At 39.1% G+C, this 25,104-nt stretch overlaps 2 pseudogenes and 2 gene segments (V, D, J or C); all 4 read right to left on the bottom strand.

The window, feature by feature from the left end:
• Window positions 1-223: 223 nt before the first annotated feature.
• On the bottom strand, window positions 224-4,505 carry LOC118579849 (the record flags this gene model as incomplete). The annotated part of the segment is given in 3 exon segments: window positions 224-267; window positions 4,043-4,321; window positions 4,451-4,505. Coding segments are annotated over 3 exon segments (378 nt in total), but the record flags the coding sequence as incomplete, so codon positions are not given.
• Window positions 4,506-11,668: 7,163 nt separating this feature from the next.
• LOC118580196 lies at window positions 11,669-12,502 on the bottom strand (annotated as a pseudogene).
• A 7,841-nt stretch (window positions 12,503-20,343) lies between these two features.
• Window positions 20,344-20,849, bottom strand: LOC118580194. The segment is given in 2 exon segments: window positions 20,344-20,666; window positions 20,795-20,849. Coding segments are annotated over 2 exon segments (378 nt in total).
• A 2,809-nt stretch (window positions 20,850-23,658) lies between these two features.
• Window positions 23,659-25,104, bottom strand: part of LOC118580193 — a 29,342-nt pseudogene continuing 27,896 nt past the window's right edge.

The raw sequence follows: 25,104 nt of genomic DNA, 5'->3' as shown, positions 1-25,104 counted from the left end.
TGCCTCCCAAACAGTCTAAGCCACTCAACCGTCTCACTTATCCAGAGGGCCTGATCCAGCTGGGAGCTCCACAGCTTTTGGTTCACAATTCATGTACTTCCATTCATCTGGCCTTTCGTCCCTGTGCTTTTTCCAATCCTGGGCTCAACAATTCACGCTTCCACAGTCCCTCCTCCTTCTCAACAACTGGACACATGGAGTACCACCTGGAGCCTGGCTGAGGATCTCTGCATCCACTTCCATCAGTCACTGGATGAGAGTTCCAGCCAGACCATCAGGGTATTTGGCCATCTGATCATCATAGTAGGTCAGATGAGGCTTTCCCTTGACCACTGCCAGCAATCTACAGAGGATGCATTACTCTGGACCTCAGGGGACCTCACCAGCACTATGCCCACTCCTGTTCTCATGTGGTCCTCATCCATCGTGGTCTACCTTTCCTTGTTCTCCCTTTCTGTTCCTGATCCAGCTGGGATCTCCTGCTCCCCCAAGCCTCCCTTCCTTCAAACCTTGCCCTTCATTTCTCCTACTCTCGTCTAGGTTGTTAATGTAGATCTCATCCATTTCTCTATCCTTGGGTGATCCCTGTGTCTTTCCTAGGGTCCTGTTTTCTAGGTAGCCTCCCTGGAGTTGTGTGGTCATCTAGTCATCTTTGTTTTACATCTAGTATCCTCCTATGAGTGAGTACATACCATGTTTGTCTTTCTGAGTCTGGGTTACCTCACTCAGGATGATTTTTTCTAGATCCATCCATTTGCCTGCAAACCCCATGATGTCATTGTTTTTTTCTGCTGAGTAGTACTCCATTGTGTATATGTACCATATTTTCTTAAATACAGCAACCTACATACAATGCAGCTGCTTTATAAAGCAGTATATTAATGATTTATCTTTTAATTTTGTTTATATCATTTTGTAAGTGAAAAAGTATCTGTAATTGCTTTATTAAAAATACACTCAAGACATTTTTTTGCAAACACAGTCATATATTTCATTAGTATACAGACTTGTTTTATTTAATAAATGGTAATAATATTTTAAAATTAATTCCTGTATGATGGGTAATAAGTCTTAAGTGTTAGATTTGTATGCCTTTTTATACCTGCATACCTAATATTGCAGATAAAATTCTCAGATGATAGGCAAGTCACAGAAAAAATAAAGAGTAGATTAGGATGTAGCATACTTTCAATGTTTTCAGAGTTGATTCATATTTTGATTATATAACTGTCATTTTTAAAGTTGAAGCTTTATGTTAATGTCTAATGGAAAATGGCAGAAGTATGTTTGTTTATAACCATTTTGGAAATTCTGTTCAGAATTTAAGAATTTTTGTATTTTAAACTCTAATAACTAATCCTAACAGCGATTTTGAAAATCAACATTCTGACACAATACAATTCAATAATATCCTAATTTGAAACCAACAAATTGAAGAACCATGGTAAACAAATAGTTTTAAAAGTCTTTGATTTTTGTAATTAAAGCATTGTGTTTCTATAAGTATAAAATCTTTATATGTACAATAAGAACATTTAAGTCATAACATACAACAGCCTGGATTCTGCGCAAACTTATTTCAGGTAGTATCTGCTGGTGTACCTCAGATCCATTACACCTTTGGTTTTAAGGTTTGGTGACTTCACATTCAGACACCTTTTGCTGTCACCATATTGATCATGGCCTCCACATGCAGTTCTGGGACTCCATGTGGGATCGTGAGACACAATTTAAGGAGACATAATCTGTATTAACACCTCAAATGTTTTTAAATTTGTACATATGTCTAACACAAAGGGAAACTAAAATCACATGTAAAATAAAAAAAATAGCTAAAGAATTAAAACAGTGACTATTCATTAAGATGGAATCATTGGAAGAAGGAAAGGCTCATTCTGTGATCCTTTTGCAGTTATGGTTAGGGACCACAGGGAGTGCACACAGTAAACAGAGAACAATATGTCTACCCTTGAAGATAAGCTAATGTCAGCACTAATCCTCTGACACCACAGAGAAATTGTGATATTTTATTGAAAATGTCCTATCTAACAAAGTTGTTTTGAAGAATGTGTAAAGTGAGACAGAGATAGAGAGGAACAGAACAAAGTAAATTGTATATTAGTGTCTCTTCCTCTTCTTTCCCTCCTCTTCCTCCTCCTACCCCTGCCGTTCCCTCCATCTTCATCTTCCATGATGCATCATAACCTAATTAAATGTATTTCACAAAAGTCATTTTAACAATATATTGATGTAATTTATCTTCCTGACAATTAAGAAAAAACCTATACAAGTAACTCCATAGTGTCTTAAAAAATCATTTCTATTGGAGTAGATAACTATTTCTGATAAACTTCTAAGGAACCAAGGCATAGTCACAAAAATATCTTACTGTCATGTATTGTCTATAAAGGTAAGGCAAATATCTTAGTCATAATGAGTGAAAGAACATTGGGCATTTTATCTCAGATTACAGAAAAGATAAAAATGTCACTGTCATCCCTTGTATCTAAAATAATAACACAGATACACCAAATCTATTAATAAATGAGCAATGAAGGACATGAGATAAAATATTTGCTGATAAGATTAGTATACAAAATAAGTATTTAGAAATAATTACAATAAAATCTGTACATACACAAAGGGTGGTGAAATAGCTCCTATATGTTAACAAGCCTACAATTGAACACAGACTTTATCTGTGTGTGAGTGTTTTGCTTGCATGTATATAAGAACATTGTTTGCCTGTCTGGTGCCCTCAGAGGCCAGAAGAGTGTGCTCTATCCCCTAGAACTGAAGTCAAAGATAGCTCTGGATCATCAAGTGGATGCTGAGAATCAAACGCAGGTCCTATTCAAGAGCATCAGGTGCTCTTAATCACTGGTCATTCTCTCCAGTTCCATGAAACCACTTTTAAATATATATTATCTTCAGTTTGCACATAAACTCAACATAAAGAAACTAATACTCCTGAAGGAGTTTCTAAAGTTGATTAACTCAGTCCACCACAACTTACATAGAAAATATAAAGACAGCAAAACTAAGAAAATGTGAAGTCCAGAAATATGGTATTATATCTTGTGACTTGTTCTCTTTTGTACAAAATCATAGTATTTTAGTCTGTGGGTACTCTACATGCACAGATAGACACATATGTGTGTGAGACATATTAAAAAGCCCACAGGAAATAGATCTTATCAACACAATTTCAAATAAAAAAAAACAGACTTGAAGATGTGATCGATTTGTCGGGCTGGTGTTTTGTTTTGTTACTAAAACTGTGCTATGGGATATAAATTCTTCAATAATACCACTTCTGGAGGCATGTTCAAAACAGACCTTTACTCTAATAACTTCATATAAACAAATCTATTTGCACTTCACATAGTGGGATTGAAAGTCATATGAGGGTGGTTTCTACTTTCTTTGATACTTGTAAGCAGATGTGTGGATAGATATAGGAGTCAGAGTGCTGCAGACAGCTGAGAGTATCAACACCTAGGGCTGCAATTTCAAAGCACAACAGAAGATCATGGTTAGGCAACTTCCACTTTCTCTTACACATGTGCTTTAGCTTTTGTGAGAAAACCAGGAATTCTTTTTATTGTTAGCTTCTCTCAATAATATTTCCCTGACATTTAAATGCAAGTGCTTAGAAGCAAATTCATTGCATTTAAATGAAGTGTGGTTGGAATGTCCACAGAAGCTTCTACTCTTCTGTATGAGTTCCAGATGGTGATAAAACTCAGAATCCTCAAAGGAAATAGCTGTGTCCTTTTCTAAGACAGAAAAAGGCATTATTGGTACTCTGAATGGTAGGAAATAAAAGGGAAGGAAGATAGTAGTGTATAGAGAAGACTGTTTAGCCTCTTCTAGAAAAATTAATGTCTCTCTGTGAGATTTTTGTAAAAAGCCTGTAACATCTCAGAAACAGTTTTAGTGAATGAGTCCTGGAGAGCAGCTGAGGCAGCCCAGCCTCTCACTTCTGCTTCCATGGAGGTTTATGTTATGACATGTATCACTGTGGGAGGCGTATAACCTTGTTGACAGTAATAACTTGCAATGTCTTCAGACTCCAGGCTGCCAATGGTGAGAGAATAATCTGTCCCAGACCCACTGCCACTGAACCTCGATGGGACCCCTTCTGCCAAGCTATTTGTGTTATAGATCAGGAGTTTAGGAGCTTTCCCTGGTTTCTGCTGGTACCAGTTTAAATAATTGCTAATGTCCTGACTGGCCCGACAAGTGATGGTGACTCTGTCTCCCAGAGATGCAGACAGGGAGGATGGAGACTGGGTCATCTGGATGTCACATCTGGCACCTAGAAATGGAGAGAGACATAATAAATAAATGTCCACATAGTTAGGCATGATAAGAGAGGACCTCACCCAAATGCCAGTCAACACTATTCACAGTGTAACAGTAAAATTCCCATTTAGTCCTTTTTTACCTGGAAGCCAGAGCAGCAGGAGCCCGAGGAGCTGAGCAGGGGCCCTCATGTCCATGCTGAGTCCTGACTGCAGTGACAACTGTACAGGCTGTGACTGGTATATGAAGAAGTCCTCAAGGCTGTGCAGTGAGTGCATGCAAATTACTGGGAAGCAGTTAGGATGGGCACAGCTGCAAGTCTTACTTATCTCAGTAACTGAGTACAAGTCCTGTGTCCCCAGATGCCTGAGGTCAAACCACACATATGCCTACAGAGACTGTATTTTTTTTTTTTTATGTTTTAAGTTTGGAGGTTTCTTTGAAAATTTCTACTGTACATGACCTCTGTTTAAATAACATATTTCAAATATATGGCAATGGTAATATAGGCAAATATCTGACAGTTAATGATATACAGCAGAGGGACTATTAAATCTTTAACTCACTCAAATAATTACAAAGGATTAAAAAATGTGTCCTCTTTGTGAACTGTTCATATGTTTGGAGTGGTCATTTCTACAAATTAAAAGAATAATTTATCAGAACCATTTAGATTTTATTCTTCTCTCATATATTACATCACAAACACTGTTTCCCTTCCCTCCTCTCCCCTCAGTTTTATCTCACAACCTCCCCTCTTCCCCTAGTCAACCCCTCAGAAAGAGCAGACCTCCCAAGGTCATCAACCAAACACATCATAATATTCTACAATAAGACCAGGCATGTACCATCACATCAAGGCTGGATGGACAACCCAGTAGGAGGAAAAGTGTTCCACAGGTAGACAAAAGGGACAAAGTGATCTCGCTGAGCCCCCAAGAGTCCTGGTCAGTTGATTCTGTGGGCCATGTTCTCATGGTGTCCCTGAACCCTCTGGATTCTCTGATCTTTCCTCTCCCTCCTCCACAGGACTACCAGAGCTGGGCCTAATGTTTGGCTTTAGGATTCTGCATCTGCTTCATTAGTTGCTGAATGAGTTGCTGTGGTTTCTTTAATGGCCCGTGAACTGCAGTAATAGCACAGATGTTATGCATAAGCATAAAATGATAAATAGAAAATTCTCCCTAAAAGTTCACTTAGAGGAATATCAGCCTTCTTTTTCATACACTGACTAGAGATGGGCCAGACCAGCCTACCTACCTTGGCTGTATATGTTCCTGGCCATGTATGAATAAATCATTGGTGCAATTAAGGGTTTTGTAAGGGTGATAATTTATTTCAGTATTTTGAAACAGGTATATGTTTAGTCTGATACAAGTAGAGAGTCTCTGGCTAGAGGAAAGAATTAGAGAAACTTGAACACTAGAAACTGGTGGGTATGTGCCTCACAGTGGACAAGGTGTTGGAGGAAGCAAGGAGTGGCTTCTTCAGTGCACTTCCCAGCTTCTCTCTGACTCCTTGGCAATGAACAGCTCCCTGGTCTGTCCACAGGGGAAAGGTTATGTGGTAGGAGTAAAGGTTTTATTTGGCTTATATTCGACAATGCTGATCATCACCCAAAGAAGTCAGGTCAGGAGCTCAAACAGGGCAGGATCTTGGACAGGAGTTGATGCAGAGGCCATAGAGGGAAACTACTTATTGGTTTGCTTTTCCTGGCTTGCTTATTCTGCTTCCTTATAAAACCCAGGACTAACAGCCCCAGAATAGCACCACCCCCATGTGCCCCAGCCCAATGACTCCCCCATTGGTCACTAATTGAGAAAATACTTTATAGCTGGATCTCATGGAAAAATTTCCTCAACTGAGGCTCTTTTCTCTCTAATAACTCTTATCATGTGTCAATTTGTCACAGAAAACCAGCAAGTACAGAATTTTATTATTATTATTATATTTGTGTTTTAATTTTACACATCAGTCATGGGTTCCCCTGTCCTCCCCACTCCCGTCCCCACCCCCACCTTCCTCCCATCCCCTCCCCTCCATTCCCATCTCCTCCAGGGCTAAGACTCCCCTGAGGATTTATTTAAACTTGGTGGATTCAGTACAGGTAGTTCCAGTCCCCTCCTTCCAGGCTGAACAAAGTGTCCCTGTGAAAGCCCAAGGTTCCAAACAGCCAGCTCATTCACTAAGGACAGGTCCCAAGTACAGAATTAATCTGTCTTTGACTCCAATCCCTGAAAGATAAGGTCCCAGTAACTGACTCAGTGACTCACACACGCACACAAAATGTGCGGTCATGAAAATCTACATGCTATAATATCAAATGTTCATTCCATAAGTGGATCCTAATTTTGAGCTGTCATATTTGAATGATTAAACTGGAGTCTGTAAGGCTGGAATTAGAAAGGTCTGATTAGAGAATGATTGAGAAGAGAACAGGAAGGGAGAAAATAGTAGAATGTGTGTGATGTGAAAGTAGACAGTAAGAATAGTAGGGGCCAAGAAGGTTAAGTAAGAACAGAGCAGGGAATAGGGGAGAGGAGAAGATGTTGAGTAACCAAAATTAAGAGTGTAAGTATATATATATTTACAAACACTATTTTCTTACTTCTTGTTATAAGGAGAAGCAATAACCAATGAAGCACATTGCATGGTGGGTAATGCTCCTCTAGAAACCACAGGTTATAAAACAAACATTTTAGTGTTATGTATAGGAACCTTCATTATGAGAGGCCACAAACCACAGAACAATACACTACTGTCATTTTTTTTTTTTTTTTGCTTGCTCACCAAACTAGGTCATAAATACTATTGTTAGGAATGCTATACATTTGGTTGCAGAAGACAGAGAAATGGTACTGCCATTCAGCTGTAAGTCTCATCCTATATGCTTAGCTTTTTCAGGTCTGGAAGTTTCTCTGCAAAGCCCTGATGTAGAAAATATGTAACCAAAAGTCTTGCTCAGCTATGTACTTCATGACCTGCAATAATGGGCATTTGCTTTACAGAATGTTAACTATTGCAATGATCCTCACATGGATAACCTAGAGCTTTCTGGTTAGATCTGTGATCCACTCACTGGTAGAGAACTAGTGTCTGGTATTGCAAATCCATTCAAGTGTCCATGGCTAGAGATGTCATGTAAACTATGAGGCAGCATACAATTGGTGTTTATCTGAATAGGCATGGTATCATATTGTTTCTCTAATTATTATGTTTGTACCTATTGTTGTTGGTGGGTTTTACTCTTTTTTTTGGAGGGAGTGCTACCCAGCTCCCAAGTAAATCACACACAGAGGCTTATACTTAATTATGAATGCTCAGCCTTTGCGTGGTTTGATTTCTAGCCAGATTTTCTTACCTTTAAATTATCCCATCTACTTTATGCCTCTGGGCTTCTTCCATTCCCTTACTTCTGTAAATCTTACTGTTACTCCATGGCTTGCAGTATAGCTAGGTGGCTGGCCCCTGGAGTCCTCCTCTTTCTCTGACTCTCCACTATTCAATCCCTCTTCCCAGATTGTACCTTCTATATATACACTGTCTGCCTGCCAGTCCTGCCTATCCTTTCTCCTGACTTGGTATTGGTCAATTCTTTGTTAAACCATTAGGTGTTTTACATGTGTACAGTATCACAGCTTCATAGAGTGAAACAAATGCAACATAAACAAAAGGAACATACCTTAAAATAATATTCTACATTTCCCCCTTTTTGTCTAAATAAAAAAAAAAAGGCTTTAACTTTAACATAGTATAACTACATACAACAAAAACAGTTATCATGTAAGAATTAATTTACAATATTCAGTCCATTTGTAGTTAGCATATTCATAGAAAACAATGCATTATCTATCCTATCTTAGTGAATCCAAAGTTTTAACCATAATTGACTTTCTATCATTACTAAGGAAAACTACAACTATAACTATTTAGTCTTCAACTCCATCAAAGATGCAGAAGGGTGTAATATTATCTAACAACAAAGACATTTTGCTGCCTGGACAGTCACCCAAAGTTCTTTTGCAATATTGGGGCATCCATTTTTAAACCTACAGGCCCAGAATATCTGGTAGACTTTTTTATAAAGCAGAATTTTGGACTGTCCTGCCTTGTTGTGGCAAAGTTTATCAGCCACTTTCCTCTGTGTCCTGCAGAATATCTGGCAGACTCTTCTGTGAAGCGGGAATTTTGAAGGACTGTTTTGCCTTGTTAGGGCAAATTTCAACAGTCACTTTTCTCTGTGTCCTCCATGTCCAGACTGCATAGCACATTGTCATGGGTCAAAGGCAAGAGCAATTTCTTTGACTAGTGGCTAACATTGACACAACAAAAATAAACTCCATAAGGTGATTCTTCAATCCCCATCATCTTCTCTGAAATAAATTGGTGCTTCCAGGAGCACACATGTCTCATGAAAAGCACTAAGTTAACAAAACATTTTAAATGCTATATTCTGCGGGTCTTTGAAAGGTTTGGAAACCATCTATCTAAAATATAGCTCTATGTGATCTGGAAAGCATACCTAACATATCTACAATTTTGATTGTTGTAAATGACAAATCACTAACCTATGATTCCTGATTATCCTATGTAGTTTAGAATCACAGCTTTCAAAAACTAGAATTTTACCTTACATTTTTAAATGAATTGCATAGGTATAATACCTTAAGCAAGAATACAAACATATATACCATATGTCGTAACAAAAATATCTAGATTGGTTCACTTTAGCAGTCCAAGCAGCTGTTTTTTTGCTTCTCAAGAGTCAATAAATTCAAAACTAGCATAATAACAAACAGGATCCAAACTACCTTTGTATTCTCCATCTTATGTGGCTTTTTTTCTTTTATTATCTTTAAAGAGTTTATTTTATAAATTATTCATTTTTTTCTATGACTATACCCTTTCCCTTTTCTTTAGCCTACACACACTGTTAAACACACTGTAACATGTTTAGAGGTTTTTCTATCTGGATCTCTTCTACTGAGTATCTCTAGTCTTGACTGATAACCTACAACTGGATTCTCCACACGTGGCTCTCCACACGTGCCTCTCAGCTCTCTCCTCCCCACTTTTCAGGTCTTGAGAGCCAAGCCTAAAGCTCATGGTCTGCTCTGAGGTTTGTGACCTTGAACTGTGTTCATCCTTCCTAGCTATGGGAGCTGGTGCTATGGAAGCCAGTACCTGTGCTGCAACAAGAAGTTTATTCTTAGTTTCCTGGGTTTTTGCTTAGCTTCCTGTTTCTATTTAGCACTGCCAGCCAAACAGCAGTGCCTGTTAAGAGAGCTGTATCCTCCTTTAAAAAAAAAAGAAAAAAAAAACTCTCTCAGGCCCTACATAGAAATATGGCCTGCCACCCAGCTTCCAAATAAATCACACATAGAAGCTTATCCTAAATTTTGAATGTCTGGCCTTTGCTTGGCTTAGTTTCTAGCCAGCTTTGCTTAACTTCAAATTATCCCACATACTTTTTGCCTCTGGGCTTTTCCTGTTCTCTTGCTTCTGTAAATCTTACTCTTACACAGTGATTTGCTATGCAGCTTGGTAGTTGGCCCCTGAAGACCTTCTCCTTTTCTTGCTGTTCACGCTTCAAACCGTCTCCCAGATTTCTCCCTCTATATATACATTCTCTGCCTGCCAAGCCTACCTACCCTTTCTCCTGCCTTGCTATTGGCCAATTCTTTATTAGACCATCAGGTATTTTACAGAGGCACAGTAAAACAGCTTCACAGAGTTAAGCAAATGCAACATAAACAAAAGGAACACACCTTAAAATAATATTGTACTACAGGCTATAGATTAGTGATGCTATCCACCTTCATCAGAGAAACTCCTTTACATTATGGGTGGTACTTAGTGTAGAAGCTCAGAGTTCTTGAAAGTGATCAAAATAATTATGGCACGTTCAAACTGATCTTCAATGGGGTATGTATATCATCCCATCAGGCTCAAGGGATATCTCAACAAAATGTAGGAAGAATCTGAGAAGAAAAGGATAGCAAGGGACTCTGTGAAACACTGTGTCCTGGACATGATCACTGTACTTATGAGCTCACTGCTGTGGTTCCCTGCACAAGATTGGATCCATCCACACATTGTCATGAGTGGAGAAAAGCCTGATGAGTTGCTACTCTTCACTAAAAGGCTATTAACAGTTAATGGCTTCTGGGAAAGGCTGTGCCGTTCTCTTCAGTGTTGTAGCCATTATTGCCATTAGCCATTAACAAGCTTCTACGTTCCAGTACATAAGACCCAGCTCTTGTTCATGCAAGCAAAGAAAATTAACTCACTGACTCATAAAGGAATCTTTCCTGTACTGGTGGAGGGAGTTGTTGAGAATAAGATTTTCAGTGTTAGAGGGAAGAAGATAATTGGGAGTAAAAATAAAATATAAAATAATCATTGTTTATGTTTTTAAATTTCCAAAGAATATAATAAATTAAAATAAACAAATGAAAATGAACAACACTGTCAGTATATTGGACACCATTAAATGAATTCAAATATATATTGTTGGCTTTATGCAAAGAGAAGACAAAGGTAAACATGCACCAACCATAGTGTTAATGGAGTTCTATCTGAACATGAAGGTCATGGAAGCTCAAAGACTCTCAAATAAATTCAATGCAAAACACTTATCCAAAATATCAAGTCTCGCGGTAAAAAAAAAAAAAAAAGACATAGAGGTAGAAAGAGAGGGGGGGATATGTTACATTGAAGGGTATCCTACTAGACTGATAGTAATTTCTTAATAAGAATATAACATGTAGGAGATAATGTTCTAGTAAGAAATAACAGCAAAAGGTTCCTTGCCTACCAAAAAATACAATTACCAGAAAATTTCAAAAAATATGCACTCTCTGAAAACAAAATAAAAGTAATTTAACCTGAAAATAAAATTGCATTGAAGTCACCAAATTTATACATCTAATATATAAACTGAGCTTAGGGAGTCAATAAACATACTTCACACAAAGAGAAAACAAAGGGGAGTAGAATGTGAAATATTATGTTAATTAATTGGAATTTAAGTAAAAGAATAAAATGTGGCAAATGACATAATTATATAGTTTAATAAAGAAATCAATATGTCTCGGTTTTCTTTTTGCTTTATTGGATAATTTTAAATGATGAAGGCAGACAAGGGCTGTTGGATCAAAATGGGATTTTGCTCAGCCTTAGTCCATCATTCATTGTTACTGAGAGAGCACCTGTGCACAACTCTCCTCAGGCGATTTCATTGTTATTGAAGATGAAGAGACCTGAGATTCACAGCTCTTGAGGTGTGGCCAAGGCAGGTGCTCATACCCCTAGTCCCTCAGCTGCAAGCAATAATCTTGAGTTCCTCAGCAGCTCTCTCTCACACAGATAAGTAACATATTTGGCAGGTGGGCCACCCCACCCCAAGCAAGGATGTTTTTGTTAGGGTCTGAATCACTGTGGGAGGAAAATGTGAACCTTGGAAGTAGTAATATACCCCTAAATGCTCAGGTTCCACGCTGCTGATCTTGATTGTGAAATCTGTGCCTGGCCCACTACCACTGAAACTGTCTGGACCCCAGAAAAACTGTTAGAAACCTTGTATATCAGGAGCTGTGGAGACTGGCCTGGCCTTTGCAGGTACCATTCCAAATACGTGGTCCCAGTACTTAGTAGGAGGCTCTGACTAGACCTGCAGGAGATGGAGGCTTGATCTCCAAGGCTGACAGGCAGGGAGAGTGGAGTTTGAGTCATCACAACATCACCTCTGGAAGCTCAAATAAAGACAGAGAAGCACAAAGTTAAGGAAACACTTCATGAAAAATCTTTATGTATTCTTTCTGGATATTTATTTCAGATGGGATGTTTATTTTAACATACAATTCTTTATACACTAAATTACCCTTATTGACAAACAAAATGAACTGGAAGCCCTAATGGGCTTCAAGGCAATAATTACACTATCCCATTCCATCTGTGCCATAATTTCAATTATAGAACAAACTCTATCCTATCTGAAAGCTCCAAGAGATGTAAACCCCTTCAGGCCCCATCCTGGATGATAAGACTCCTCTGTCTTTTCATACATGGACAGAACACCTGTGATCAGTAGTGGAACTCAGGGATTATCCTCCCTATCCATTCTCCTTTCTCACTTCCCCCAGTTCTCACCAGGAATCAGCAGCAGCACCAGCAGCAGAACAGACAACTTCATTTTGAGGAGGCAGTCTGTGGAGACTGAGAAGTCAGCACAGGATGCCAACTAAGCTTTTATCTTGGACTGGCAAAGGTGGGTCCTCCCTAGGGAGCAATATGCAAAGGCCCAGGTTAGTGTAACAGTATAGATAGAGGAAAGACTCATGCAGGCTTCTCACGGTTGTAAAAATTAATTAATGTATCTTCTATGTCCAGGTGACAATAATAAAACAAAATGTGGTGTTTAATAGGAAAAGAACATGCTAAAATCTGTCACTCTGTATGACACTAGACACACCCAGTAAGTGCTGAATTACAGAAGCACTAGAAGAAGTGAAAATGAAGACATGTACACAATCATTCCCTATGAGCTGAGTATTTATGATTTTGCTCCTCTTTCATTAATTTTACTGAGAAATGCCTAATTTTGTGACTGTTAAAAGTAGAAGTTGCAAGCTGTCTTCCCTGAGGTTTATTGAATTTGTCTATATAGGAATGCAAAATTAAACATACCAGGAAAGCATAACTGTACTGTTTATCATGCAAAATGGTAAAAGTGATGGATAATAAAATAATTGTCATAGTAAATATTGTTTCAGGAAACTTGGAAAGTAAGGATGATTCCCTGGTGTTTGAGGCTATTGATATTTCACAGGTGAATTTCAACATATTTTTATATGAATTAAACATATATAAACATTCATCCATCAATTATAGCTCAGGAAAATTATATTTTCTCATTTGTTTATTTATTTATTATTTATTTTGTTATGTGTTTGTGTGTGTGTGTGTAGCTATGTTCATTTCATGGCAAACAGGGGGAAGGCAGGAGACACATGTAGGAGTCAGCCTCTCCTACCATGTTGGACCCAGGGAAAACTCAAATTGTTTTCCTTGATTGCAAGATCTTTTATTTGTTGAGATATGTCGCAACTTCTCCCAGGGTTCATTGAAACACTACAAGTGGGCTCTTCTATCAGTGATCTTTGACCTTACAACTGCCTTTCAGGTAATGGGGATGCTTTCAACAAGACTGATATCTCTGCATGTTACCAAGACAACAGTGTTTAGTTACATCTAAAAAGGTATCCCAAATCAGAATCTCATTTAAGAATGTTGCACTGTTAATATAAGTTGTGTAGCAGTTCTTTGCTTTCTTCATATCATAAAAGTTTTAATATTTAGTCCTTCTGTTTTCATCTGGGTTACAATATTTTATAGTTTCCTTGATGATTTCTTCTTCAGGTTCATTTACATGTGTGTGAGTGTGTGTGTGTGTGTGTGTGTGTGTGTGTGTGTGTGTGTGTGTGTTTCTGCTATCTTTATTACTTTTTCAAGTATCTTTCTGATTTCCCTTGCAATTACATTCCATTTTTAGCATTGATAAAAAGAGGATATGAGTAGCTCAGGTCATAAAATACTTTCTGTACAATGTGAAGACATGAGTTTGATTCCCATAACACATCTGAAAACATTCCAAGGACAGCCGAAAATGATCACAATCCAGCTTATAGCATGGAAGAAAAAGGAAGAGACAGGCAGAGGGCTCACTTGCCACAACATGTAGCTTACTCAGCAAGCTCCAGGCAAATGGAAGTCTTGCTGTGGGATGTTCTCTATGCTGCAAATGTGCTGCTCTGATTGGTTAATAAATAAAACACTGATTGACCAGTAGGCAGGCAAGAAGTATAGGCAGGACAGGCAGAGAAGAGAACTAGGGGAAGTGAAGGCTCTGTAAGAGAGACCTGCCAGCCACTGCCATGACAAGCGAGATGTAAGGTACCAGTAAGCCATGAGCCACGTGGCAAAGTATTGATTAATAGAAATGGGCTGAATATAAGAGTAAGAGCTAGACAGTGGTAGGCTTGAGCTAATGGCCAAGGAGTTTAAATAATATAAGCATCTGTGTTTTTATTTTATAAGTGGGCTGTTGGACTGACAGGACTTGGCAGGGGCTGGAGAGAAGGTCTCCAGCTACAGAAGTCCCTGTCTCAAAAACAATACAAAATGAAAATAATGTAAAATGCATCAGTGGACCAACCCAAAATGTTGAACTGAACCTCCAAATTTACAGGTACACCCATATGTGTGCAAACACATATTCAGTAGTTGCTCCCCTCATGTACAAATGAAATGATTGACTTGTGTTTTAAAACTTTTAAAATAGTTTGAGATTCTTTTGTGACTGATACATACTATATCTTAGAGAATATCCAATGTGCTCTTGAGAAAAATGTGCACCCTGCTCTTGCAGACAGAGTGTTTGATGTAAGTCTATTAGGTCTAAATGGTCTAAAGTGTTAAAGAAATAATTATGTAACACTTTCCCTTTCTGACCTGTTCTGTGACCTTCTGAGTAAAATACTGAAATTCTCTACTATTATTGTATTGCTGTATATGTCTCTACTTAGTTATCCAATTGGTTCTTTCCTATACTTTAGAGTATGGTGAATAGATACTCATACCTCTTCTATTTTCCTGGTTACTAACTTTGTTTGGACTAGTTAAATCTTGCTGAGTCAAGTCATTTAAAAGACATTGATTTCCTCTGCATTCTTTACCTCCTTCTCTTTAACAGGGTCTCAGTATTCCAGTTGAGCTACAATTTGCACTTCTCCAAAGGCCTACCCTCCTGCTCCTTCCCAGGCCTGTGGTATTCTTAATCTTCCCACTTCACTGCTCTTTGGATACCTGCCCCAAGAGACTGGTTCTCCTTCAAATGAACATCATGTCTTTAGAATAAGCCTTGTTTGTGGTCTAGCTGCTTTGTGGTCTCAACCACTGTCATGATGTTTGCTGTTCTTCCACTGTGATTCAGGTCATGATTTCTGCTGCTTCCTGGAATTCTGAATGAATTATTCTTGAGTTTCTTGTAGGTCTTGCCAGCATGTTGTATTTGAAAAGGAAATGATTTCACTTCTGAGGGACACTACAGTTTTCTCTTTGTTGCAGGGTATAAAGTCAACAAAAGGAATTCACATTCCCCCTCCACAGTGAAACCAGGGTTCTAGCCACAGAGCATTTCCCTCTTCCGTAAGTTCTTGTTTGTTTGTTTTTTTGTTTTTCGAGACAGGGTTTCTCTGTGTAGTTTTGCGCCTTTCCTGGATCTCGCTCTATAGACCCCAGACTGGCCTCGAACAATAAGTTTTTAAAATTTTAAAAATGCCTACTCCTGTTTCATGTGGTATCTTAATCTTAGCCACATATTCCTATGGTGTTACAAATACAAATAGTGTAGGTTAGGAACTAAATATTTAATTTTAACATCTATCTATTTTTCTACTAGGAGACTCTTTGATTTTACCATATTACATCATTTTGCACTTAGCACTATGCCAACTGAGGTATTAAATATGAGGCTGGGGTGTGTCTCACAGCCACTACACCAAGCTAAGCACTGACTTGTATTTGTTACAGACACTGCAGCTACATCATTGGAAACTGTGCTTCCAAGACTTTTCTCTGAAGATATGTGTATATTATAACACATATATGTTTGAAAGAATAATAACAAAATGTCATTAAATTGACAAGTCTGCATTCTGGATGTTGAAACAAGGTATGGACACAAATTCCTGAAATTAAGCTTTGTCTCCAAACACAGACTGACTGATTAAAATGATAGTGATGTGGAGAGGCTAGAATGTTGTTAGGACAATATTTAGTCCCCAGGAACAGGCTGCCAATAAACGACTTCCTCATAATGGGTTATGCTTTCCCCCATTCCACATCCTCCCAATGTTTTTTTTATTATTATTTTTTTTTTATTTTAAATGCCTCAATGTATGTGCTATGTCAGAGCCTCCCACATCCATTATTAATAAAATTGTAATCCTCCAAGCCCTATATAGAGGTGTGCTGTAGTAATTCCATGTGAATTTCTCAATCCTATCATAGACCTGTTACAGATTTTGTTTCTTGGACCTAGGATCCGAGGACCTCAAAGAATGGGGCTGACTACATTCCAATACTGTAGACAACCTTGCTTCAGTTTCAGTGTACTCTTATACATGAAAGAAACAAAGAAAGCTATGATCCAAGGAAGGTTGTTTGAGTTCAGAAAAACAAAATGATCAGAAAAACAAGTAAATAAATGTCAATAAGCACACAATAAATATTAACAGAGCAGCCCTTTCCCAGAACTTTCTCAGGACAGACCATTTTAAACATATTTGCCAAACATGTACTATAGATTATATCTGAGAAAGCATAAAATCAAGGCAGAAGGCCATATCCAGATTAAGGGTGCACTGGCCTGATTGGGATTTATAGCTATATTCTGACCTCTAACAAGAATAAACATGTATTATAAATTGAATATAAGTGTTTTTGCAGGAGTCACAAAATCACATCCAAGAACAATCCAGGGGAAAGAATTCATCTGAGATGAAAGAAAAATCTGCTTTTTCCCCATGGGGCCTCTCAGTTCCTCAAGGGATTGTCCACCATGCATTGTTCTTTTGACCATATCCTTACATTAATGCAACATTCAAGGTTAACCTTCATATAGACCATGTTCTGAAATCAAGGTGACATTCAAGGTTAACGTTTATATAGATCCAATAATAAGATCACTAAAGCACATGGTAGTTCTATTATCAATGTTTTGAAAATTCTTATGGTGAGTTGCCAATGGTCATACTGACTTATATTACAATGAATGTTTTACCTCCCACAATGGAGAGATATTTCATTATGATTTTTATTGGCATACAGTTCATGATTAGTAGCATTGAATATTTTTGTAACATACCTATTAGTCATTTGTATGTTTTGAGAAATGTAATTCTATTGCAGAATTTTGAATTTATTTGTTTTTATGATTGAGTTTTGATTAAGGGTATTGATCTATAATGTATCTTTTTGTCCTTTTATTTGTATAGCTGCCTGGATTTTCAATCAAGGTCATGTAAGTAGTATAGAATGTACTTGGGAGTGTTCTCTGTCTTTGTTGCTGTAAAATTTAGTCACACACAAATGAGGCAAGATGACATAACCAACTCTGTTGTGATTACCTCTACTATGACAACAGAAGGTATTATACAGGAGGCCACATGCTCAAATCTATATGTCTTATCTTCCTGCTTCACAGTGATATAGGATAATGACTCTCTGAAACTTTTATCACAAAGGAAGTTGTTGGGACAAAGTGATTTACTTGGGTCCAGTCTGTGTTCAGTGTCATATTATAGAAAGGGGCCACATGTCCACTGTTTTCTCCTTTTCTTCACTTGTCAAAGACTACTTCATATTGTTCTCTGCAGTGAAACAATACCCATCATTCCTATGTCACACTGTAGCCAACAATTTTGAGTAGCACAGGACTCTTTAATGATTCTATTTCTCCTAGAGGTTGGATGCAAAATAAATCCAAGAACACAATAAAATCACACACCATGATCAATTAGGTTTCATCCCACAGCCTGTTAGTTTTCTACTGAGAGGTAGAAAGGGCATGGATCCTGATGGAAGGGTAGGAGGGGAGGAACTGGAAGAAGAAGAGAAAGAGAAAACCATAATCAGGTTATATCATGTGAGAAAAATCTATTTTCAATAAAAATAGAAAAAGAAAAATATATAATCTAAATTAAAAAAATATAAATAACTGTTGTCTCAAGACATCTTTTTTCTATTACAAGCATCATAGTTATTATGATGTCTATCACAAATCTTTGAAAATAGCTAAGGAATTAAAACAGTGACTATTAACTAAGATGGAAACATTGGAAGAAGAAAAGGCTCATTCTGTAATCCTTTTGTTGTTATGGTTAGGGGCCACAGAGAGTGCATACAGTAAACAAAGATGATCTAATGTTAGCACTAAACCTCTGACACCATAGAGGAATTTTAATATTTTACTGAAAATGTCTCTTATAGTTCATGTGATTCCACTAGTTTGGCTATTTGTCCCTGTGTTTTTTACAATCATGGTCTCAACATATCTCGCTCATACAATCCCTCCTCTCTATCACCAGTTGGACTCCCAGAGCTCCACCTGGGGATTGGCCATGGATCTCTACACTTCCATCAGACACTGGATGAGAGTTCTATCATGACAGCCAGGGTGTTTGGCCATCTCATCACCAGAGCAGGTCAGCTCAGGCACTCTCTTGACCATTGCCAGTAGTCTACAGTGGAGGTATCTTTGTAGATTTCTGGGGACCTCTCTAGCATTCTGCTTCTTCCTATTCCCCTGGGGTCTTCATTCATCATGGTATCTCCCTCTCCATTCTCCTACACTGCTCCTGATACAGCTGGAACCTCCCTCTCCCCTAAGCTCTCTTTCCCCTGACCCCTGGCCTGCATTAACCCCCCATACACTCCATTTTAACAGTGTATTGATATAGTTCATCCTTCCGACAATTAAGAAGAAAAACTATATAATTATCTCTATAGTGTCTCCAAAATCATTTCTATTGGAGTCAATAATTATTATGATAAACTACTAAGGAAACAAAACAGACTCACAAAGGCATTTTCTCATTTGGTTAAATATATTTCTAAACCTCCCTCCTCTACTCTTCCCATTGCCCCCTTTTTTCTCAATTCTATAGTTTGTTTATTTGTTTTTTATTTCTTTTCACTCCATCATTGCTGTCATGTAACAGTGCTCTGCATATGTTTGGATGTTGATTTTGTATTCTGAAATGCGGCCAAATTCTGTGCCTGTTGATGAGTGCCTTTATACACAAACCGGATGCTCAGATGCTAGATAGCTGGGTTCTGTTGTCTTTAAGGAGTCAGATGTCCACTCATTAGTGGGATACAGATGAGAGAATTATACCTTTCCTTTGCCCTGGTATGTCTGATAAGTGATTGCACCAAAGAGTAAGTTTCTATTTTCATTCCTTAATGAGGCAACAATGCATTTTTGTTGCCCTCTGAGTTTTCTTTAATCTGTTAATAGATACGTTTTTGGTGCCTCCTGTGAGGAATAGTTAATAAATTACTGACACAAATAATAAATAATGAATCACTTTGCAAACAATTATATCCTTAATGATGCAAATGAGCAAAAACAGCCATGTATTTGAGGTTCATTCTCTGAGCAAATGTATAGAAGGGAGCACAAGGGGACTACCTGTTAATATACCCTCCAGATGTGCAAAAGCATGACCAAAAACATTTTTAAAGTTTCAGTCTAAAATGGCTTTGTAAATTTGGACACTCTGAGGCAGAACATTATGATGGTGTAAGCACCTGGTAGAGGTAATGAACTCCATGACACAAAGGAGGCTTTGGGCTCTCATCCTAGTCAGATCAAGAATAAAACCCCAATATAGGGAAAACGATGTTCCCCCCAGGCCCAGTCCTGTACATTTCACCAGCTCTCCACAAGCTCTCCTATGCTAGAACAACTAAGGGGTTACTCCATTCATTACCCTGGATCTCTCATGATCTGTTCATCTCTGGAAATGACCTCAGAATACTGCTGGAAGGGTATTGTCTGTGAGACTTTACTTTCTCTGATTTCCTGTAGAGTTGTTCAATAAAGATCCTTGCTGAAATGTGAAGTCAAAGGATAAGATTTTCCCATCCATCAGTACCTGTGGTAAACCATATGAGGCAAGGGTTGTGCCTCTCCTGTGTTATGTCACATGCAGACACTGAAGCATCAGCAGGGTCTTCTTAAACTTCCCAGACCTATCCCAGGACCACATGGTTAGGCAGTTCATTCCTTGTTGTGGTAGATGCACACTAAGTGCTGGCAGAGGTCCACAGAGAGAAGGATTAATATGCAGATATCTGGGCACTTTGAAGGAAAACTTTTCCTTGACATGCAAGCAGTCTGAGCACACAAACAAACAAGGAGCAGCAGCTGGGGCAGCACAACCTCCAACTTCTACTTCCCTCTGTGGTTTATGTCATGGCTTGTATCACTGTGAGAGGAGCACTGTGATACTGTAGACAATAATAAGTTCCAACATCTTCAGGCTCCACACTGCTGATGGTTAGAGTGAAACTTTTCCCAGAGTATTGGCCACTGAATCTTGATGGGACACCAGATTGCAAACTAGTTGCATAATAGATCAAAAGTGTAGGAGCTTGTCCTGATTTCTGCTGGTACCAGCTTAGGTAATCGCTAATGCTTTGACTTGCCTGACAAGTGATTGTCACTCTGTCTCCTAGCGATGCTGACAGGGAGGGTGGAGATTGTGTCACTTGAATGTCACATCTGGCACCTGACAGTAGAACAACAAACAAACAAACAAAATAACATAATTAACAATGTTATAGTAGGAATTCCTTGAATACTAGGGAAGTAATGGCTACTCCAGGCTGAATAAATTTTCTGTCCTATGCAACTTACCTGAGAGCCAGAGTAGCCAAATTGCCAGAGTCTGTGCAGGAGCCTTCATGGCCATGCTGTGTCCTGACTGGGACTGACTCCTGCAGGGACTGTAGAGCCAGCTAAGAATCTGTCAGTTAAGGGAGATATGCTCTGGGCACATGCAAATCAGCAGTCTGCCAGGCCTATGGACAGCTGCAGGGTTTGCTCAGCTCAGTAACACAGGAAGTCACAGTCCATAGGAACCCTACATCAGACCTGGGAGAAACACATTGACTGCTTCAAAAGTGTTTCCCATGGGGATTACAGGATATAATTAGTCCAGTGTCCTTTAAATAGAGTGATTTTGTTTTGTTTTGTTTTGTTTCACATCTCACTACATGGATGAAATATTTTTCTTTCTAATTTTGAATATAAGATGGACGGTTGGAGATTTAAATCTTTGGAAATTGCAAGAAATTTACGTTGAGGCCAAAGTGTTGTCTTTTTTCATCTCTGGGGTTTTATGTGATAAATCATCAGGACAATTGATGGACTAAGATATAATTTTGACTGAAAGTTAGATGCATAAAGGTAACATAAGGAGGTCAGTATATATGCATACATTTATAGTTCTAAGGTAAAGAAACTTTGATAAACATAGTTTAATGATCTCCTAGATACTGAGTGTCATAACTAAATTGTTACCCTCACATAAGTGTTGTCCTCTATTTCTTAAGGACCTTTTTTCACTCAGCCAGTTTAGGGAACTTACTTGTTCTCTGCCTTTTGAAAGACTCTGGCATGTTTCTTTCTCTAAGAACACTTAATAATTCCCAGATCAGTGTCTCCTGCACTCTGGGGTAACCATTAATTATCTTTCTTATTCAAGCTTTTCTTTTTTAGAAGCAAAGGCATGTTATACAGACAAAGTCTATTCTTGTAGTAACTCTGATCCACAAATCTACATATTCCACATCAAATATCTCTTCTAGTTATATTTCACACCGTGGTGTTAGTTTTATGTCAACTTGACACAAGCTAAAGTCATCTGATAGGAGGAAACACCAACTGAGAATATGTCTCCATAAGATAATGCTGTATACAATCCTATAGATAATTTTCTTAGTTAGTAATTGATGGTGAAGGGCTCACTGTAGGTAAGGCCATCCCTAGACTAGTGGTTCTGGTTTCTATGGACAGCAGGCTGAGTTAGCCATAAGGAATAAAGCCCTCCCATGGCTTCATTATCAACTCTTCCCTTCCGGTTCCTGTCCTGTTAGAGTCCCTGTCCTTTTTCCTTCAGTGCTCTACAGTGATATGGAAGCACAGGCCAAATGTACATTTTCCTCCCCAATTTGGTTTTGGCCATGGTCTTTCATCACAGTAATAGTAACCCTAACTAACAATCTATTAAAAGCAAATACTTTTTTCTGGTTTGAAATTTTTAATTTTCTTGTGCTACTTAACAGTGAGCTCTGGTGTATCACCAATCTATAACATAACTAAATTATTATATGTTTGTCCCATATGAATTTACATGTCCAATTATCTTTTTATTTAATTTCTCATGGTTTTGAACATTGACTTAAACTTTTTTTTTTTTTTGGTTTTTTAAAACAGGGTTTCTCTGTATAGTTTTGTTGCCTGTCCTGGGTCTCGCTCTGTAGACCAGGCTGGGATCAAACTCACAGAGATACGCCTGTCTTTGCCTCACAAGTGCTGGAATTAAAGGCATGTACCACCACCGTCCAGCTTGACTTAAACATTTTAAGGAGAAAGTTTGGTAATTTAGTGAGCTTTGCAGTTCATTTGTAACTAGTGAGTTTTTAAAGTTGGTTTAGGATTCTCCCATCCCACTTCAGGACACTACAAAACTTCCCTGGCATAGAGGCCCTGGTTACTTGAGATTCAGGCCAGAAGATTCATGGAGGAAGAGCCATGGGGGTCAGAGATCCAGGAGGAGGCAGCAGAGCAGATTCCGCAACGAAAAGGAGTTTAAGTAGCTCAATACATTTTTTTTTTTTTTTTTTTTGTCCAGGAGTATTGTATGTCTGTGACAATTAACATAGTATAGTTTGCCCAGGAACAGTTCTGTGTTGTTCTCAGAGAAGTCTACCACAAGTCCAATTTTCCCACTAGGGTCATTGTGATCTGATAATGCTGTGGGCTGTCTGCAGCAGGAGGATATAAATAGGACAGACATATGGACTGTGCAGGGCCTGCATGCGGCAGCCTCTGTTACGGTCATCTGGAAGAAAGAGTCTGTACATGAAGGTGATGTCTGTCATCAGAAAGGCAAACACATTCTCATGTGGACCACCTGTGTTCACACTATCAGCAATAACAAAAGTCTTGAAATTCACAGCCAGTGGTGGCTGTGAAGCTCCCTGATATGAGGAATTTCTGTGGCACTGGGATGGAGTGGTATTGTTTTGTCTACCAGGAAGGTAGAAGGGACCTTTGTTTTCCCTGAGTTCTGGGAGTCATGAGCACAATTTCACAAAAGCAGATGCAGTTTGCCTTGAGAAATTGTTAAAGATCACACTTGGGTACTGAGCTGGGGTGGAGAGCAGGATTTGGGTACTGATGGTCAGCTGTCAGAAACAGTGGGATTCAAGGGCACACAGTTGAAAGCTGCACAATAAGGAGAATTTGCCCAAACATCATGTGAAAAGTCTTACACCATAATTAGAAAATATCCACAGCCTTCTTTACTGGCTTTCTAAAGGGAAGACAGCTCTCTTTTAAATATAATTAAGGGAAGGACCCAGGACTTTGATTTATGTAAAAGGACATCCATTCACAAACCTGCCTGTCTACTTAGAAATTGCTATGAGGGGCTGTGAACATTCTGGCAGGATGAAATGTCATGGGCATGAAAACTGGGTAGGTTACTTGGGGAGTTATTCCTTTAGGTTGCCATCAACTCCACTCTTACTCAGTTCATCTAAGCTGTAGTAACAGTGAGCAATATTCTCAGCAGTGATGACCACCACATGGAGCCTGGCACCTAATTGCTGATGAAAACACCATGTCAAGTTCCAGGTAGGTTCCCCCAGCATTCCTGTGGTAGAGGCCAGAGAATGCAACTCTGATACCTGCTTTGGTGAGCTTTGCTGCCATCTCCTTCCACAAGGCCTTGGTGAGGTAGAAGTAGTCACCGGACCCATGAATACTCTGCAGGAACAGTGGGATGTGCTGGAAGACAATAGTGTCCTGGCACCTCCACTGCTTTGTGATGCATCGCTGTTGGTCCAGTGAGTGGTCCTGGGCCTGCTTCAGTTCATGGCACTGGAAAGCATTATAGAAAAACTAGAAGTTGAGCACCAGGAACAGAAGGTCCCCCACCCTGAAACTGAAGTAGTCCTCTCCCGATATCTGGCAGAACTCCACTGTCTCGGTTGTTGGAAACAAATCACATTTCATGGTTGCCACTACTTGCCCAGGCCAGTGGGATTTCAACGGGGGTGACCCACCTGTGGGAGCAAATGAAAGAGACAGGGGACACAAGAGACAAACAACAAGACAAGATTCTGATCAAGCTGCCAATCTTTATTTTAATCCGCAAAGCTTATATAGCATAGGAGGGGAAGGGGCAAGAAGGAGGGAAGGGGAAAAGGGGAGTGTAGAACATGGAAGGGGTACAAAACATGTGAGGCAGATCGTGCAACTGTGAGATGTTGGCTAAGGTCACTGGTCAGGGGCAGTTTATTCTGTTGCTAGGCTACCTGACCATGGAATGCTCTTTATGTTCAGTTGTCTTGGCACCTGACTGTGGGATGTTCTCTTATCTTTGGGGGCCTCTGATTACTGCTCTGGGAGGGGGCTTATGACTTGTTCTCTGGCCTAGCTAGTACTTTCCATAGTTCATGTTTGGTTCCTGGCATCTTGGTCCCTAACAATTACTAGCACCAGTGCAATTACTTGGTCAATGGCCATTAGTACATGTTGCAGGTCCTTGATCTGTTCTTTCCTCCAGGGAGTTCCTGGCATGGCATGGCATGGGTGAGGTCGCCACAGTGATCAAAGGTTTGGGGTTTGGGGTTTAGCTTGTTGATGGCCTCAACAGTTTGCTCAGTGATGCCCATCTCTTGCTCCCACTCAACACTGCCATTGTCGTAATCCCCAGAATACCAGGCATTCACAGCCCCAAATGCAGGTCTTCAGACCCACAGATCTACAGACCCCCTTAGATAAAGTAGAATGGGTCTTTCCATTCCCTTTCCTTTTCTGAAGAAAACGCATGCAGGATCCTGATCCAGGCTTGTGGAAAACGTTCCTCATCTCCTCAGATCCCATGACTAGTGATTTTCTGGCCTTGTCTGGGCAACTTCTGTAGGAGGAGAGAG

The sequence above is a fragment of the Onychomys torridus genome, chromosome 3 (genome assembly GCF_903995425.1).
Source record: "Onychomys torridus chromosome 3, mOncTor1.1, whole genome shotgun sequence".
NCBI lineage: Eukaryota > Metazoa > Chordata > Mammalia > Rodentia > Cricetidae > Onychomys > Onychomys torridus.
The sequence above is the reverse complement of the archived record's forward strand: the minus strand, read 5'-3'. Positions and strand labels throughout refer to the sequence as shown.